Source organism: Lagopus muta, chromosome 2 (assembly GCF_023343835.1).
Source record: "Lagopus muta isolate bLagMut1 chromosome 2, bLagMut1 primary, whole genome shotgun sequence".
Classification (NCBI taxonomy): Eukaryota; Metazoa; Chordata; class Aves; order Galliformes; family Phasianidae; genus Lagopus; species Lagopus muta.
The window spans coordinates 59,919,278-59,934,870 of NC_064434.1; the positions used below are offsets into that span (position 1 = coordinate 59,919,278).

The 15,593-nt window shown below is 36.6% G+C and overlaps 1 protein-coding gene across 1 annotated transcript in view; it reads left to right on the forward strand.

Annotated features, from left to right (window-relative positions):
- NOX3 (NADPH oxidase 3) overlaps positions 1 to 14,587 on the forward strand; it is a 38,646-nt gene extending 24,059 nt beyond the window's left edge. The window contains exons 11-13 of the mRNA XM_048936559.1: positions 6,786 to 6,932; positions 8,473 to 8,597; positions 10,839 to 14,587. Coding sequence (XP_048792516.1) covers positions 6,786 to 6,932; positions 8,473 to 8,597; positions 10,839 to 10,965 — 399 coding nt within the window. The 3' untranslated portion in view covers positions 10,966 to 14,587. The remainder of the gene's footprint in view (positions 1 to 6,785; positions 6,933 to 8,472; positions 8,598 to 10,838) is intronic.
- The last annotated feature ends 1,006 nt before the right edge of the window (positions 14,588 to 15,593 follow it).

The following is a 15,593-nucleotide window of genomic DNA, read 5'->3' on the forward strand; positions in this document are numbered from 1 at the left end:
AAGATGTATGTTTCTGCTTGCAAACAACTTTAATTATTTTCTTGAAAAGAATATATTGGAGGCTGTAAGGAATGGATGGCACCAATGAAGCTAACATACTCTTGATGTACTCACCTGTTATACACCTTCTGCTAAGGATGGATGAGGCACTACTGAGAGAGGACAGGTGAAGGAGAGATACTCAGTGAGGCAGGGTGAGGGATAAGAAGATAACAGAGGAAAAAAAAATAAGCTTTAAGCATGTTCTTCTCTATCCATCATGGCTACTGATATCTTGCTGACTTTTCTTTCAGCTTCCTTTAGTTGGTTTTCCAACATTAAAGCTGAATCAGAAATTGCTCAGCATCACACATTTAAGGACAGATATCCGAGAGGGTCAGTACATATGGAGCTGATTGCAGGACCAAGGGGCTGATCTTTTTAAATAAAAAAGTGTTAAAATTGGCTTCTTAATGACAAGCTGCCACTATGAAAGCATCTGGGATTTCAGTAACTGAGGAGATGAGGACAGGTTCAGATTGCCGGGGGGATCTTTGAGGCAGAAAAAAACACTGAGAAAGAAGGGAAATGAGGGAAATAAAAATGAAAATACGAGCTAGATGTAAAAAGAAGTCTACTTGCGAATGTTTGCATTGTATCAGAATGATCACTTCTACTGGAAGGAGTTCTGTCTATGAACATATGTGTGTCATATATGTGTATTATATATATTGTATATGCATGCATGTAAAAACATTATTATTATCATCGCTGTTGTTATTTTAAGGGGAAAAGATGTGAATTTAACTACACACTGAGTGTATAGTATACCTCAGGATATATAGCTGTGAGAGAACCTTGGGCAAGTGTGCCTACAAGGCAAAAGCATGGTGCATTCTTCCAGAGCTTTCTGCTATAGAGTTTGGTTTTCTTGAATTCATGTGAAATGCAAAAGTATAATGATTTCTGTATATCCTTTATCTATATCTTGGTTTCCTTATTGGTGTGGTGGGAATAGTGATGCTTATTTTTCAGAGGTGTTATGAGGCTTAGCTACATTAGTGTTTGTAAAGTATTTTGAAAGCCTAGATGAAAGGTACTGGGGAAGTTCACAGCATTCCTTAAAAAATTTAGTGGTCATCTTAGTGAGAGCAATTAATCTCATGGTTGCTCAACATTTTTTTCCCCATTGGTTAAAATCTTCCACTTGTGGTATAATTACAAATAATTTAATCTTCCACAAAGCATTCAGTGCTCTCTTTCTGCCGAGTACCATAGAAATGTCTATTAAGGAAATAAATAAAAGTTTGTGTTTTGGTTTTTTTTTTAACAACTTAGTTTTGATTTGAGTACAGTTATCATTACGCTTATTGAACTAATATTTCTTAGTGTTGCCTACATACAGTTGTGTTATAAATGCTCATAGCTTCTATAACGTCTGTAGCTGTATAATTAAAAAAAAAACATCAACAAAAACAGCAAACTGAAAGGAGTGCACATTTATCTAATTGATTCTTCCCAATTAAATAGCCTTAGAGCCTTCATTTCTCTATCTTTTTTTTAGTGATTAAGAAGGGAACTGCTGCTAGAAAGTTTCTTCTGCCTTTAGTTATGCACAAAATGATCTGTTCTTCATATTACTGATATGGTTTTTTGTACCAATTGCTGTTGAAATCAATAAAATTGTACTGATTCATCAGATGCGATTATTAGCAAATGTGCACTTCCTATTTTACTGAAAATAAAGACATTACAAAGAGTCTCACCAAAGGCCTACCTAGCCCCATATCCTTTATTCAATATTGTCTGTTTATGAGCACCAAGAGAAAAATCATGAGAGACATCAGACAGAAAAATCATATAGCGATACTTCTTTAATGCACACTGCCTTTGAGCAAGTTCAGTAATGTCTTGATACAAGAGCTGCCTTGTTCTGTTTAATAATCCTTAATAGATTTTTCTTCCATGACCTCGCCTAGTTGCTTTTTAAACCCATGTAGATCTTTGGCAACCACGGCATATTTTGGCAGTGAGTTCAACAACTGTCCAACTACTTAATCTCTTCCATTTTCTTTAGACCAACCATCCCTGTCTGAGGTAACCTTCCACTTTGAGGTCCACCCCGGATCATCAGTTTCTCAGCAAAACATTTTGGATTAAAGGCCTGAAAAGCTGGTCTATCTTAGCTGTTAAAAGCAACCTGAGATATCTTTAAGCAGTTTAAGTTTCTTGCTTCAAATTTAGGAGTATGAATTTGAGCCTTTTCCTATATTTATGTGAAAGGCCACAAGCTGCCACTGTAACTCCAAATCCTATGCCATGTTGTATGTGCCTCTGCTGTCACTGCTGTGCTTTAGCTGTAATGGCCCTCTGGATGAATTCACATGGCTGAGCGAGATTTCTGAACTTTTTTGGTTTGCTACAGCCCATGAGCAGCATGGCATATTTAGGAGCAGGAGAGGTTTTGCAGGGAGGTGTCCAGCTGCAAGTGCAGGAGGGTTTTGCTGTTGAGTGTCTTACGTCTAAGGGACAGCAACAAGAGCTAGAGATGAGGGTGCCTCTCTGGGTGGCCCTGACCTCATCACCTTTTACACCTCACTTGTGAAAAGATGGCTTTGTTCAGAGTCACAGCTTCCTTCCATCTTCAGAGCACAGGGAAACAGACAGATGATCATCAGCAAGTAATTACTAATGACTTTCGGCAATGTAGAAAATGATTTACAAAATATATTCTTCCACCTTACAGGAAAGAAGTATGAGAGCTCTTGTCTGCTGTACAAAATTCAGAATAGGGGAAAATAAATTATAAATATGTACATATTGCAAGGGAGTAAAGTACTGTAGAAATAAGCAACAATTCAAGCGCCTGCATTACAGATCTGATTAATAGCAATACTGCATCTAACTCAATTTGTGAAAAGAGCACTTGGAAAATTTAAGACAGTTTACTTGGGTAAGCCATCAAGCTGATGAATGTAGTTGATGCAGGTAGGGTGGGTAGAGACTAATGAAACATAAATCTGAAGCAGATTTTTAAGTGTTCTAAATAAATGCACAGTCAGTTAATATTATTGGGCATACAATAAAAAAATACTAGATTCAGAATAATTGTTTAATTGTAGAAATGCACTGATGCTAGCTTTATTCTACAATTTTAATGAGGATGAATTTTATTGCGTGTTTATTGTATCTTAATTATACATGTTATATGCCGTGCTTTGCCATAGGTACTCAGTGTAAAGAAAGGAAGACTCCTTCATAAACAGCATTTATTTTAGCTTATTATACTAGAAGTCCTTATTGATCTAAGATAAGAGAAGACCTTTTATCCATAGGCCAGCCTAATTCACTCTCTTTTCTTTCTAAGATTATAATCATGGTCAAAAATACTTCTTAGAATGACAATCTTTCTTCATTAGCTAATGCTCTCTACTGCTAACATGAAAACCTTAGAGGCAGTGCAATGGATACAGCTTCAGCAGAACTGCACCAGTGATGAATTTAAGGAATTTCTGCTGCTTCAGAAAGTGATATTCTTTCTCAAGGGGACTTTGCTAGAGGCAGCTTGACCTAGTTCAGTCGAACTGGCTGCTACGGTGATAGTTAGGTTTGTAATCAGCTAAAATCACTCCTTCAAGCTCCATAATCTATGTTAGAAAATAGTTCTCCATTTTCAGGACCATGCTACCTCAGCTCATCAGCTAGCTTTTCTTTCCCCTTCCCTGAATGTGCTTGGTGCTCAGCTCTGCCTACGTGCTCCCAGTTGCTACCCTGAACACAATTAATTATTCCTTTAGGAGCACATGCCTCCTTTCCATACACAAGTACTAAATACTTATTTATTTAGAATGAACTGCTAAAAATACTTCAGAAATAAGACGATCAAGTAGAGGTTGGGGGAAAATGTTTCTCACTACAAATCTACAGCCACAGTGTGATACAGACTGACAGCACTCAGTGGCATCATTTTCAAGGTGCTAGGGATGTCCAACAAGCAGGGACTTTAGGATTTGAATATAAAAAACTAAATAAATGTTAAGGCTACAAATTATGTATTTCTGCTAATTTAAATAACGCTGTTGTTGATTACAAAAATGAAATGCTATGAAGTCAGCAGGCTTGCTTTTTCATCTTAACCTATGCCATTGCAAATCAGGAGCAATCCCCCTGCAAAGCAATTTTTTAAGTAAAACATTGAAATAGAATGGGAAAAAGCAAACAACCAAGATGATTCATACTAAAGTTCTGTAGACAATCCTATTTCTGGACTGTAGGTATCCTGCTTAACCGTGAATGCTGTATCTTTTCCTCCTAGGTTTGTACTTTGTTTATATTTCCTACAGAAACGACAGATGGACTCATATAGCATATTCAGATCTAAGAAACATCTCAAATCACTGTTATGCTCTCTCACCAAATCTCCAGTGAAGCATAGTTTTACCACATTTTTCTTCCAGCATCTTACCAAAAGTCTGGCAATTTGGTTTATAGAAAGTTTGGGAAATATCCTTATAACTTTCTGGTTTCTTTTCCAATTTTTGCACTTCTGAAGCATTTAATATGAATCTTTGTTTCATTGGTCCTATGGAAATGGGCTACAATTTCCAAATTTTCACAGTTCCCCAGAATGATTGAGGACAGACCTTAAAGATTACCTTTTATACTGAACTATAATAAAAGGCAGAGAAGCCTGGTGAGCACAAATAGAGAAGAGTTGAAGGAAGTTAAAGGATTTTGCAACAATATAAAAATCATGGTTATAATAAAAATAGTGTCAATCATCTCTTCATTATAGTTTTATAGCTGACCTCCATGTCATTCCTTTATCACCTAGAACTGTGTATTTTTAAGCTTTCCTCATGCTTGTGAAGTATCCCTTTAGAGGCACTACTTAAATAATTACACTCAAAATTACATTGCCCACAGAGGCTCATTTTCTATGAGCTGACAAGATGACTGACAGTAGTCAATCATTGTGTCCTTAGCAAAGAAACAGACAGAGAAACAAGAGCTTTTTCCAACACTGATCCTTCTTCCCAAATTTCTCTATGCTACATATCCTTGTTTAGCAATTTTCCACGTTGTTTTTGCCTTTTCCTTTTTCCATGATAACATAAAGATGCAAACAACATCTTACATTCAGTCATGCTGCTTAGCCTCCAGATGGAGAAGCATTCATTTCCCCAAAGAGAAAATTTACATTAGCTTTGTTGTCCTTAAGCACATAATGGAAGTGTACGTGACAGGGAAGAACTTTTAGGTCTTCAAGTTAGGCTTCACAAATTCTCCACTCAGTATATGCAAACCATGTTTTTTCAAAAGATTGGACCTCAGATTTGTTAGAAGGACATAATAACCTTGGAGATATATGCAGAAGACTCTTGAATTGGAGAACTCACATTGCTTCCAGATGTTTTTCCCTGTGTGCATCTGTGCTTAGGATACTGGATGTTTGGATGTCTGGTACCCTCTGATCAAATAAAAAGAATGATGGATTGCATAGCAAAAGCTATAGAACCTGAGTAATAAGAATGATAATCAAATTTTTCTTATAATTGTGGTGCATCTGAGCATCACAATAGTGCCTAGCAGACTCCAGACACCATACATTGTTAATTAATTAAAAGATACTTTATATGCAGTTAAGATAATTGACCACAATAGATTACACATTTTCTGGAGAGGTCATAAATGTCCCTGGACCACTTGAATGTAAGTACTGAGCAGAATATGGGTTTAGGGGAGTCTTATCTGATCCACCTGAAGATGACATGGCAAGGATTCTTGAAATAGAAAGACTCATACTCATATGAATGGCAACTGACCATCTGGTTTGAAAGATATGATTTTCCATGCAAACATTTCCCTTTACCAGGTTCCCAATAAATAAGAAACACTCTGGTTTGTTTGTGACTGTTAGTGCAATGAAGGAATATATAGAAAAAAAAGCCACAGAAATTACTAAGAAATGGAAAAACTAGCCTCTTAGTAACAGATTCCAGGAATGTTTGGTTTGCCAAAGAGAAGATTATAGGACAACTTGATTCTAGCTTCTAATTTCTGGCTGGGGAGCAAAGCTTTAATAATAGATTCTCCACTCCAACATACAACATTAAAAAAATATCCACCACGTGGAAGATGAAGCTAGAGAAGTGTGGATGAGAAAAACTATTTGAATTTTTCATAGGTCTTTAACCAATACAAAACTACATCCTGGGACAGTAGTTCATTAGACCTCCTTGGCAACTTTAAAATTACAGTTTAATGTTTTTTCTAGAAGTTATGAGCTCCAATTTAAACCAGACATTCTTTAAAAAAGCAACTAGGTATGTTCTCTCGGCTTTTTTGTACAGTTTTTGACTTGAATTACGTAACTAATACCTTTTGACTACATCTACTGTTAACCTGTGGCATCTTGAGAAACAAGAATTCCTTGCTTCAGTGCTGAATGAAATTGAAATTCCCCTTATATTATAACTGAAAATCAATATAAAGTTCCAAAGGATAATAAAGTTATTTACAAGAAATGCAGGACTAGGTATTCTATGTTAAATTAAGAAATACTGGCAGGGGAAAATAGGAAACTTGTACACTGCCTATCTTTGCTAACACATGAATGCTCAATCTTGAAGATGAAAATAAAATTTTGTAAATGATAGAACGTCTACATCTCTGAAAAAATGTGTTATTATGTTTAAATTCATAGTGGAGAGTTGTACATAATGTGTTTAATAACTCGTGCTAATCATTAGGAAGTTTCATTGAAAGTTTTCTTCTTACTAAATCTCTTTATTTTTATCTCACAGGTTTATTTTTACTGGATTTGCCGAGACCCATCCACATTTGAGTGGTTTGCTGATCTTCTGTTCCTTTTGGAAACAAAAATGATTGAAAATGGGAAAAATGATTTCCTAAGTTATCACATATTTCTTACTGGCTGGGACGAAAGTCAGGTAATAATGAAACTCTTATGAGTCTGAGTTAATGTACCTTGCTCTTCCAGTATGGTGACATAAGGAACAGGAACAGCTGAATGAATGATGGATGAAGCAGAGAGACAAAGAACTGTAAATATAAAGACACCAGGTTGTTTCCCTCTCACATTTAGAAAAACAGGAACAGAGAAAACAAGCTGGTGATCCTTCCAGTACAGTATGTTGTCTTGTGTAGCCCTGGCTAGCAGGTGTTCCAAACAAACAAAAGTGCAGAGAGCCTCTGGAATCTTGCGAAAGGCCATTTTTTCCATGTGTCTTTGGAACTTTCTTTAAACAGATTCTAGCATTTTTTTGCACTGAACTATAAAGCATCAGATAATTTTATTATTTTTACTATATTATATTTTATGTTTTTTGTGTATGCATCCAGCATAATTTTGAACACTGTTGCATTCAAAACATTTTTTGCAAAAAAAAACCATTGACCAATTAATACTGTTTGAGAAGATATTTTCTCTGATTGTCCTTAAATTCACCATCCTATAATTTCACTGGATCATCTTACCTAGTGGCACTTAATCTTTAGAGTAGGTAGCTTTAATTCAGCTTATTTAGTCCTTACCTAGACCTAAATGAATTGATTATTTCTCTCTGATTCTTTTTTTTTCAAACCAAACTCAGATCACACTGTGATCAAAGTTAGGCATCTGTCAAAAACTCTCACAGGTATCTCTTTACTCTACTATTTTATTTCTTGCTGTCTCCACTGAATGTAAGGATTGTGTAGTAGATATTAAAAATTAGGGTTCCTGTCAAGGAATGAGGTATGTACACAAAATTCAGAAAAATCTCTTATTGTAAAGTATATAGCAGTCATAATAGTCTGTTTATTAGATCAGCAATATCACAGGGTATTACCTAAAACAAGTTCTGAAAGAAGCTATTCATGATCTTAATAAAGCACAAACCTGCCCTCACCTTCCAGCTGTCAACATTTTGCCTCCCCCTTGAGCAAATATCAGACCAAAAGTCAATTAGGCAGACAACTATTCTTGCTGAGACGGCTGAGTCTCTTCACTCATGTGCTCCGTCACGTTACCTCCTTCCCTTCACACCCTTTTGTCCTGTCAGCACTGCCTTATTACCCCGTGCTGTTCCTTATGTGATTCAGGAGAAATCTTAGAGCTGTGCTGCTTACCCACCTACACTGGTGCTGTTCCTGCTCCTGGAGCACCTCAGGACTGTGGAGGGAGAGCACTGTTTTTCAGTGGCTTCTTCTCAGATCAAATTAGGCCCAGGTACTAAAACCAGGTATTTGATCCCTACTCATATCAAACATTTAGTCGCAAGAAGATGAATTCCTTTGAGGTCACAGGCAGTTTTTGACTTTTTTTGTATTTCTGCACTACTATCTCCTTTCCTCACTGTCTTTTGATAATTATACTTTTCTTTATTAATACTCCTGTCTTTCACTGAGAAGCAGTGTTATTGCTTTCTCCTATTACTTTGAGTACACGTTATTGATTTTAAAATTATTACATTGCAAATTTGTCTTTAGGCTACTCACATAGGCCTGCATTATGATGAGAAGGTGGATGTAATTACCGGTTTGAGGCAGAAGACCTTCTATGGAAGGCCAAACTGGGACAATGAGTTCAAGCAGCTAGCTGAAAACCATCCTAGGTAAGGCAGGTTGGCTTCTAACCTTGTTAGGTAACTCGTCTCTCAGCATAAACAGTGGGAGGAGGGGAGGGCAAACCTTTCTAAATGACCCTTTTAAAATAATTTAGTTTTTTTGCTGTGTGGAAAGAAGATTTATGCTTAATGAAGCTTTTAATGAAGAAATCTCGGAAAGAGAATGCCAATAAAATCTAATTTTTGGACAAGAAAATCTAATATTTAGAAGTATTTCAATATCCTGGCCTTTGTCCAGATATAATTGAAACACACAATCCAATTACTGTTCTGCACAAAGGACAAAGTAGCATTAATTTCCCTTGAAGATGGTTATTAAAGAGATAAACTGTGATTTTTTTCTTATGATGTCAAGGATATGTTTGTTCACTGAACATATTTGGCTACTCTTGCAAGACTATGCTGTTCTGTTATTAGTTCATCTCTGCTGGCAAAGACAGTTCATTTGAACTTGGTGGATTCACTAGTGGCCTGAGAAAAGCTTCTTTGTTCCTGAAAGCCTTTGAAGCAAGAATTTGAAATATTTTGTGTTCGGTGGTAGAAGATTCCAGAATCCTTGGGACTCTTTATGATTTCCAAACATTTACCTGCTAAAGCAAAATAAAGGCTTGCACTTGAGAGACAGAGATACAAAAAGAAAAAGAAGAAAGAAAACTTTTTTTTAAAGATGAAAAAGACTCAAGAAAAAGCTGAAAGGGAGGAGATCAAAGAGAATACAGTAAGCTACAAGAATACCATAAAATTGCAAAAATAACAGTAATAGAAAAACTATTTGATAGAGGTCAAAATAAATACAATCAGGAAATAAGGAAAGATTAAAAATAGAAAGAGGCCAAGGGTAGAAAACATGATTTTTGAAAGACCTTTTATACAGGTTCTGCTGTAAAAACAGAGCTTTTAAAGTTATAGTTGAAACATAATCATTTTGTTACTTTTTTAAGTACAGCTGAGAAAAGTCTGTTTTTCTGATGCTCGGGGAAGGAGATAGGTATTAACTTTCCACACTGGATCTTGTGATATTTCCTTAGAAAGCCAGTGCTAAGTGGCAGAAAAATCTGTATTTGCTTCTGAACATAGATGTATGCATTATTTGTCAATTTTGACCTCTTAAAGAAAACACTGCACTCCTTGTGTACACTGAATCACAAAAAATATCCTACCTTTCCTTGCTCTGACTTACAGGAGGCTCAAGAATTTATACTGTGTAATAGAACAATTAGCTTGTATGAACAAACTATATTTTGAGTTCCTACATCTAAGTCCACCAAGTTTCCCATTGTGCAACAGAGTCTTTTGCATATTAATGGGAGTATACCACTGCAAGTTGAACCTAATGTAGTCGAGAACCAGAGCTATATGGGCACTACTTTTGAGGACTACGGCTACGGCTCCAAAATCAGATCTACAGCCACTCCTTTAAGGGAGCAAAAACCTTTTGAAAATCACATTCACTTACCACTTACATTGTGTCTAAGTAGATTCAGCTTCCCCCAGTAGCACAGCATGTGTGCATATCTGTGTCCACATATATATGTTTCAAAATAATATGTGCTGTATACTTATAAGCCAGTTCTTTAAAGCACTCTCCAGCAAGGAATCATGTTTCCAGTTCTTTCTAACATGCTTGTGCACTTACCGACAAAACATTTGTTGTCAAGTTCTTGTTGTTTTATGAGAACTGTTTACAATTTTTGTTTAAATCTGCCACTTAAAAAATTGTCCACAGACAGTAAAGCATTAAAATAAATAAGTGAATAAATAAAAACTATAAAGAAACAAAAGAGAAACACCCAACCAAAGAAACATGCAACAACAGCAAAACAATGACTCAGAAATAGCTGAGCGATTTATGCATTTTTAGGGAAAGAGAGTATTAATGCGTATGGAGAAAAAGCATTCTAAATTTCCAGCCCAAACAGATGTTTGCTTTTCTCAATCAAAAGAGTATGACAATCAAAACCAAAGAACCATGATTTAAAATAATTTGTGACCTCCAATGCAACTATCCAAATAAATAAATCAATATGACATAATAAACACTGCAGTGTTACAATAATTATACTATAGTACTTTGTGATATTAATACAATTTTTTTTCAAGTGTATTTCTTAAAAAAATCAATTCAAAAGCTTTATTTCAACTGATACAAAGCTCGAGGCTGTCAAAAGTTGCAATTTATCCATTTTACTGCTTTTATGTTTTTTTTTGTTGTTGTTACTGTGATTACAGCAATAGCATTGGAGTATTCTTCTGCGGACCCAAGAATCTCTCTAAGACCCTTCAAAAGATGTGCAACTCATATTCAACAGTTGATCCAAGAGGAGTTCAATTTCACTACAACGAAGAAAGTTTCTAGACTGTACTTCTCAACTCTCTAATAGATATTACCAAGTTATACTTTTTTCTTCACATTCTCCTGTACTCTATCCATTCCGTGGCATTCAAGCTGTAAACTGAAGCAGCAACACTGACTTTAGTGGAAAAATACCATCCTATGCCAACTAAAGAATTGAATCCAATCCTTAGCATTTCCTTCAAAGAACTGAAGGACCAATTTCTAATTGCTCAGTTAGTGATGCAGTGAATCCAGCCACATCTGTTTGAAAACACATACAAATCACTAAACTTTGAAGAAAAAGGCAAGAGAGAAAAGGAAATGAAGAACTGCACCTCACTGTTATGTGTGATCAAACTACTACTGCAGGCAATACTATCATTCCTGCTGTTTAAATCATGCCCAGCCATTCAAAGCATTTTCCTTCCTGGTGTTCTGATCTTGCACTTCTAGCCTCCAACTGCGCACACATCCACATCACCTTTTGTGTCATAGCAATACTGTTTAAATATACACTTTTCAATGAATTCCTTTTGACCTACCAAAGCAGGCAACATTTAAGCATGCTGTTTCTGCAGAGGTACTGGCAGAGCATACCATAAGCTAATATTTTCTGAAGGTTAAGGAGACTGTAGAAATTTTGGCACTCAGCAAATGCATGTCCTGAGAGAGGTAACTGGAACTGTGGGAAAAAGTTTTGTGCGTCCTTTAAATGCTACGCTGCTTCATGAGCACTGAAGAATGGACTGCAGAAAGTTATAGAATCACGGGTATCACAGATTTGCTGGCATGGAAAGGGATCTCTGGAGGTCATGCGGTCCTGGGTCATGTGTCCTTTCTTTCACTTCTTGTGCACTTTGTTTTTGTGGTGTTTTCTTTTTTGTGTGTGTGTCATTCCTGGTTCATAAGTGTGAAGTCCTGCAGAGTGCCTGTCTTAATTGACCTTTAAACACTTTTACCTACTAATCTTGATCAGCTCACAGCTGGCTTCTCATCCACCCATCTACCCCTATGCAGGGCTACATGTATTCCTGCCATTCTCACTCATAAAGGGCAACTGCCCACCTCACCACAACAGCCTGTCTTTCCCAAAAAGCCTGCAGCCATCCATTGCAGCTATACAGTCATATGTACTATCATACTATGCTCCCAGGGAGATCATAGCCATTCAACAACATGGAAGCCCCTAATTCTTCCTGTGTCCTTCCTATACCATGAGAGCTAGTAGGCAGCACTTCAGAGGGGTATCTTGCCACATGGGTTTTACAGAAAGGGATGAGAACTTCTTTTGTCATGCTATCCTGTCAGAAGTCACTTGTTCACGTGCATACATTTGGGATAGGTTTGCTTCTGCCATGTTTTGTACCTGTTAACACTGTCTCACACACTTTGCTTGTTGTCTGCGATTCCTCACTTGGCTATTGGTCAGCTGCTCTCACCTGCTGTTCCCATTTCAAAACTCTCCTCACAGGCTGCCTAGGGAGATGGTGGAGACACGATCCCTGGAGGTGTCCAAGAAATGTGTAGATGTGGTACTAAGGGACGTGGTTTAGTGGGGAAGTATTTGTGACAGGTAAACAGTTGTTCTGGATGATCTTGGAAGTCTTTTTCAACCTTGGTAATTCTATGGCTCTACAATTCAGCACAGTTAAGCATGTAGAGCACCAAATTATTTTAGAACTAGGGAGGAGACAATATTAAAAAATTAATGAATTACGTAAGCTAGAAAAACAAGAAATGTATTTCCTTACCTCACTCCCCCAGCACAGAAGTTAGAGAAATCTATACTCAAGTTGGAATGAGGCATAATGGAGTTCACAAGGATCATGTAATGCATTTCTCCAGCCACACAAGAAAAGTGGAAGGTAGAAAACATCCTATGTATGTCAGCAGTTGAATAAGACAAATGACAACATTATATATGTACACATACACACACGGGAAATGCCCACAAGAGGGGACATGGCTGTATAGGCAAAAGAAACAACAATAAAAATTGTGTCACAGAGAATTACAGTATTATTCTACATCTCTTCCATTAGGATATACAGTATGTGTGAACTGAGCTTGATACAGTCTTATTATTATTAAGTTTAGGGTAAGGCATCTTTATTTTAAATTGCTGAAGTTTTCTTAAATGCCTGCCTATGTGAAATGATTAATGCGATGCATACTGTGTAGCAGTAAAGTGAGTGGAGAATTAGAGCCTCTGCCAGTTCACCTAGAGGCATTTATCTTTCATTTTTTTCCCTGGTGCCCATGCTGAGCCTCAGGGTAAGCTGACACATTTTTTAATATAAATTAAGTTTCTTTTTTTGTGTGTGTTGAAAATCTTGAAGGAAATGAGAAATGTGTGTAGGCACCAATACCAGCTGCCATTGCATGAAAGAAAGAGGTGACAATTTCCTGCAGATTCTGAATGATTGTTTTAATGGGGTTGGATTGGAGGTAACAAGCACAAAGATATTGTGCTGCCAGAAAAACAGGATCTGTTCTACCCCTAGCCTCATGCAACAAGATGCAACATTTAGCTTCTGGCTCAACATGGCATCTCTTCACTGCTTTGATTTATTCTCACTTTTGCAAATCACTGTGGCATGCTACAGGAGATGCATTTAGAGCCCTTGTTATAGTTCATTGAGTAGTACTGCTGTTATCACCACCAGAGGAAAATTTCACTTGTATCAGGACCGAGTGACCTAGAATAAAAGAAAAATAGTAATAATAAAAAAAAAGAAATGGGGAGATTTGTTGAACCAGGATGATACTGCATTTAGATTGAGTGAAAATCTCTTTATTACAAATACAATTTAAATCAAAATGGAAACTAGGAAAATTTGGCTTCCTGCCTTGTTTTGAATAGCACTGAACGCACAGCAGTGATGATAATGTGAGTGCATGTGTAATGACTCTATTATTATGTTTATATATGGAAACATCATTCACTGTCATGGAAAATGAAAGATATCTTCATGGATTTCTCTGTTCAGCTTCTTCAGCAGGAAGTGTTCAGCACTTCTTAGGACAATATTAGTAAATAAAACATAGTCATAACAGCACACGTTTATCACATCCTGTGACAGAAAACTAATCATAGACAAGGATCATAAATACGTAGATTAATTACTTTGGCTCTCACAGTAGAAATAATGGTATTACAATAGTAAGAGTTGTGTTATGATAATTTATGCTTATTTATTAGGAAGTCTAAGTTGAAATATATGATTTTACATGTTTTGGGTTTCCCTCCTTTCTTCCTTCCCCCAGGTTATACATGTAGTCGAAATTAAGCAAGTTTGTGCCTTAGTTTACAATGGAAGATAAAACAGGAGCTACCACTTTCCACACTATGTCCATCATATGGGACATATATCATATCATTACAAAGATGTGCTTCTTTCCTGCTTTTGGATATAATAAAAGGGCTAAGAGGAAATGTTAACTGCAACAAAAATGCAAATTTCAAATGTTTGAATATTCCTGATTAGCAGGAAATTCTACAAGATCTGCCTTAAAGGTAGCTCAGCCACTCTGGAGGAGTAATAAACTAAGTGACATGGTGGCTTTGTTGTCTTTTTTGGTCAATTGCTGGTTGTTTTTCTTTTCTTTTTTTCTAAGGGGGGGGGGGGGAAATCAATTGCATTTTATTCAGGAACAATGAAAAGGAAAAGAAAAATGTGACACTGCTTCAACCCAGCTTGACCTATGAATATGAAAAGGATAAATAAAGCATGCATTCAAAAAATGCAAATTCGTGGTGATCTAAGCAGCATAGCAGGAGGTGGCTCTGGAGGTCTGTGACTGTGTGCAGTAGAAATTAACTGTCCCCAATCTGCTGTCTCCTCTCCTGACACTTCTCAAGCATTCCAATGCCAGGCATGAATCTGCCTTGGTCTTCAGAAACAAGAGCACTTACAAGGTTGAGGGCTGTACCAGGGACTGGATAGCCTATAGCCTAAATCTCCTGAGTGCTTAGCTAGGCATTCTCCTACAAGTCAGGTTATCCGTTCTGTAGCAGTAACTCCATCTCCTTATGTCTGATCATTTAATTGTCTGAGAAATTCTGTACTTCATTGTCTATGGAATAAAACTGAATGTCCATTGCATTTAAGCTGCAGTCATGAACAGAAACATTTTCCAGGAATGCCTACTTACACAGTTCTTGCATTTGAACATGTTCAAATGAGGGTGAACTGATTATCTGCATTTTAAAAACATAGCCAAATGAGTCTGTTTAACATTAGTCTTCTTGACCTTCAACAAATCATCTCATACAGTGAAATAAATTTCATTCACACAACGGTTTTAATATAAGTGAACAAATGTGTCAGTTGACATGGAAACACACTTTTTCTCCTATCAAAAGCAAGAAAGGACTAAAAAGCTTAGGCTCATTAAAAGATATATATTAATAACCTTTCAGAATACATAGAAACAAACAAAAGTTTTACAGTATAATGAAGCACTCAAACTAGCATATTTCAAAGGCCAGCTGCTTCAAGTAGTTGCAACTATTATTTCTAAACAATAATGATTTCTAACGTGGTAAGACATTTTTATTCACTGAGGATAAAAGCCCTGAGCCTGCCAGTCCTTACACATGTGCCTCAAACTTACTTCAAACAACACTTTTACTGTCCTAGAGGATT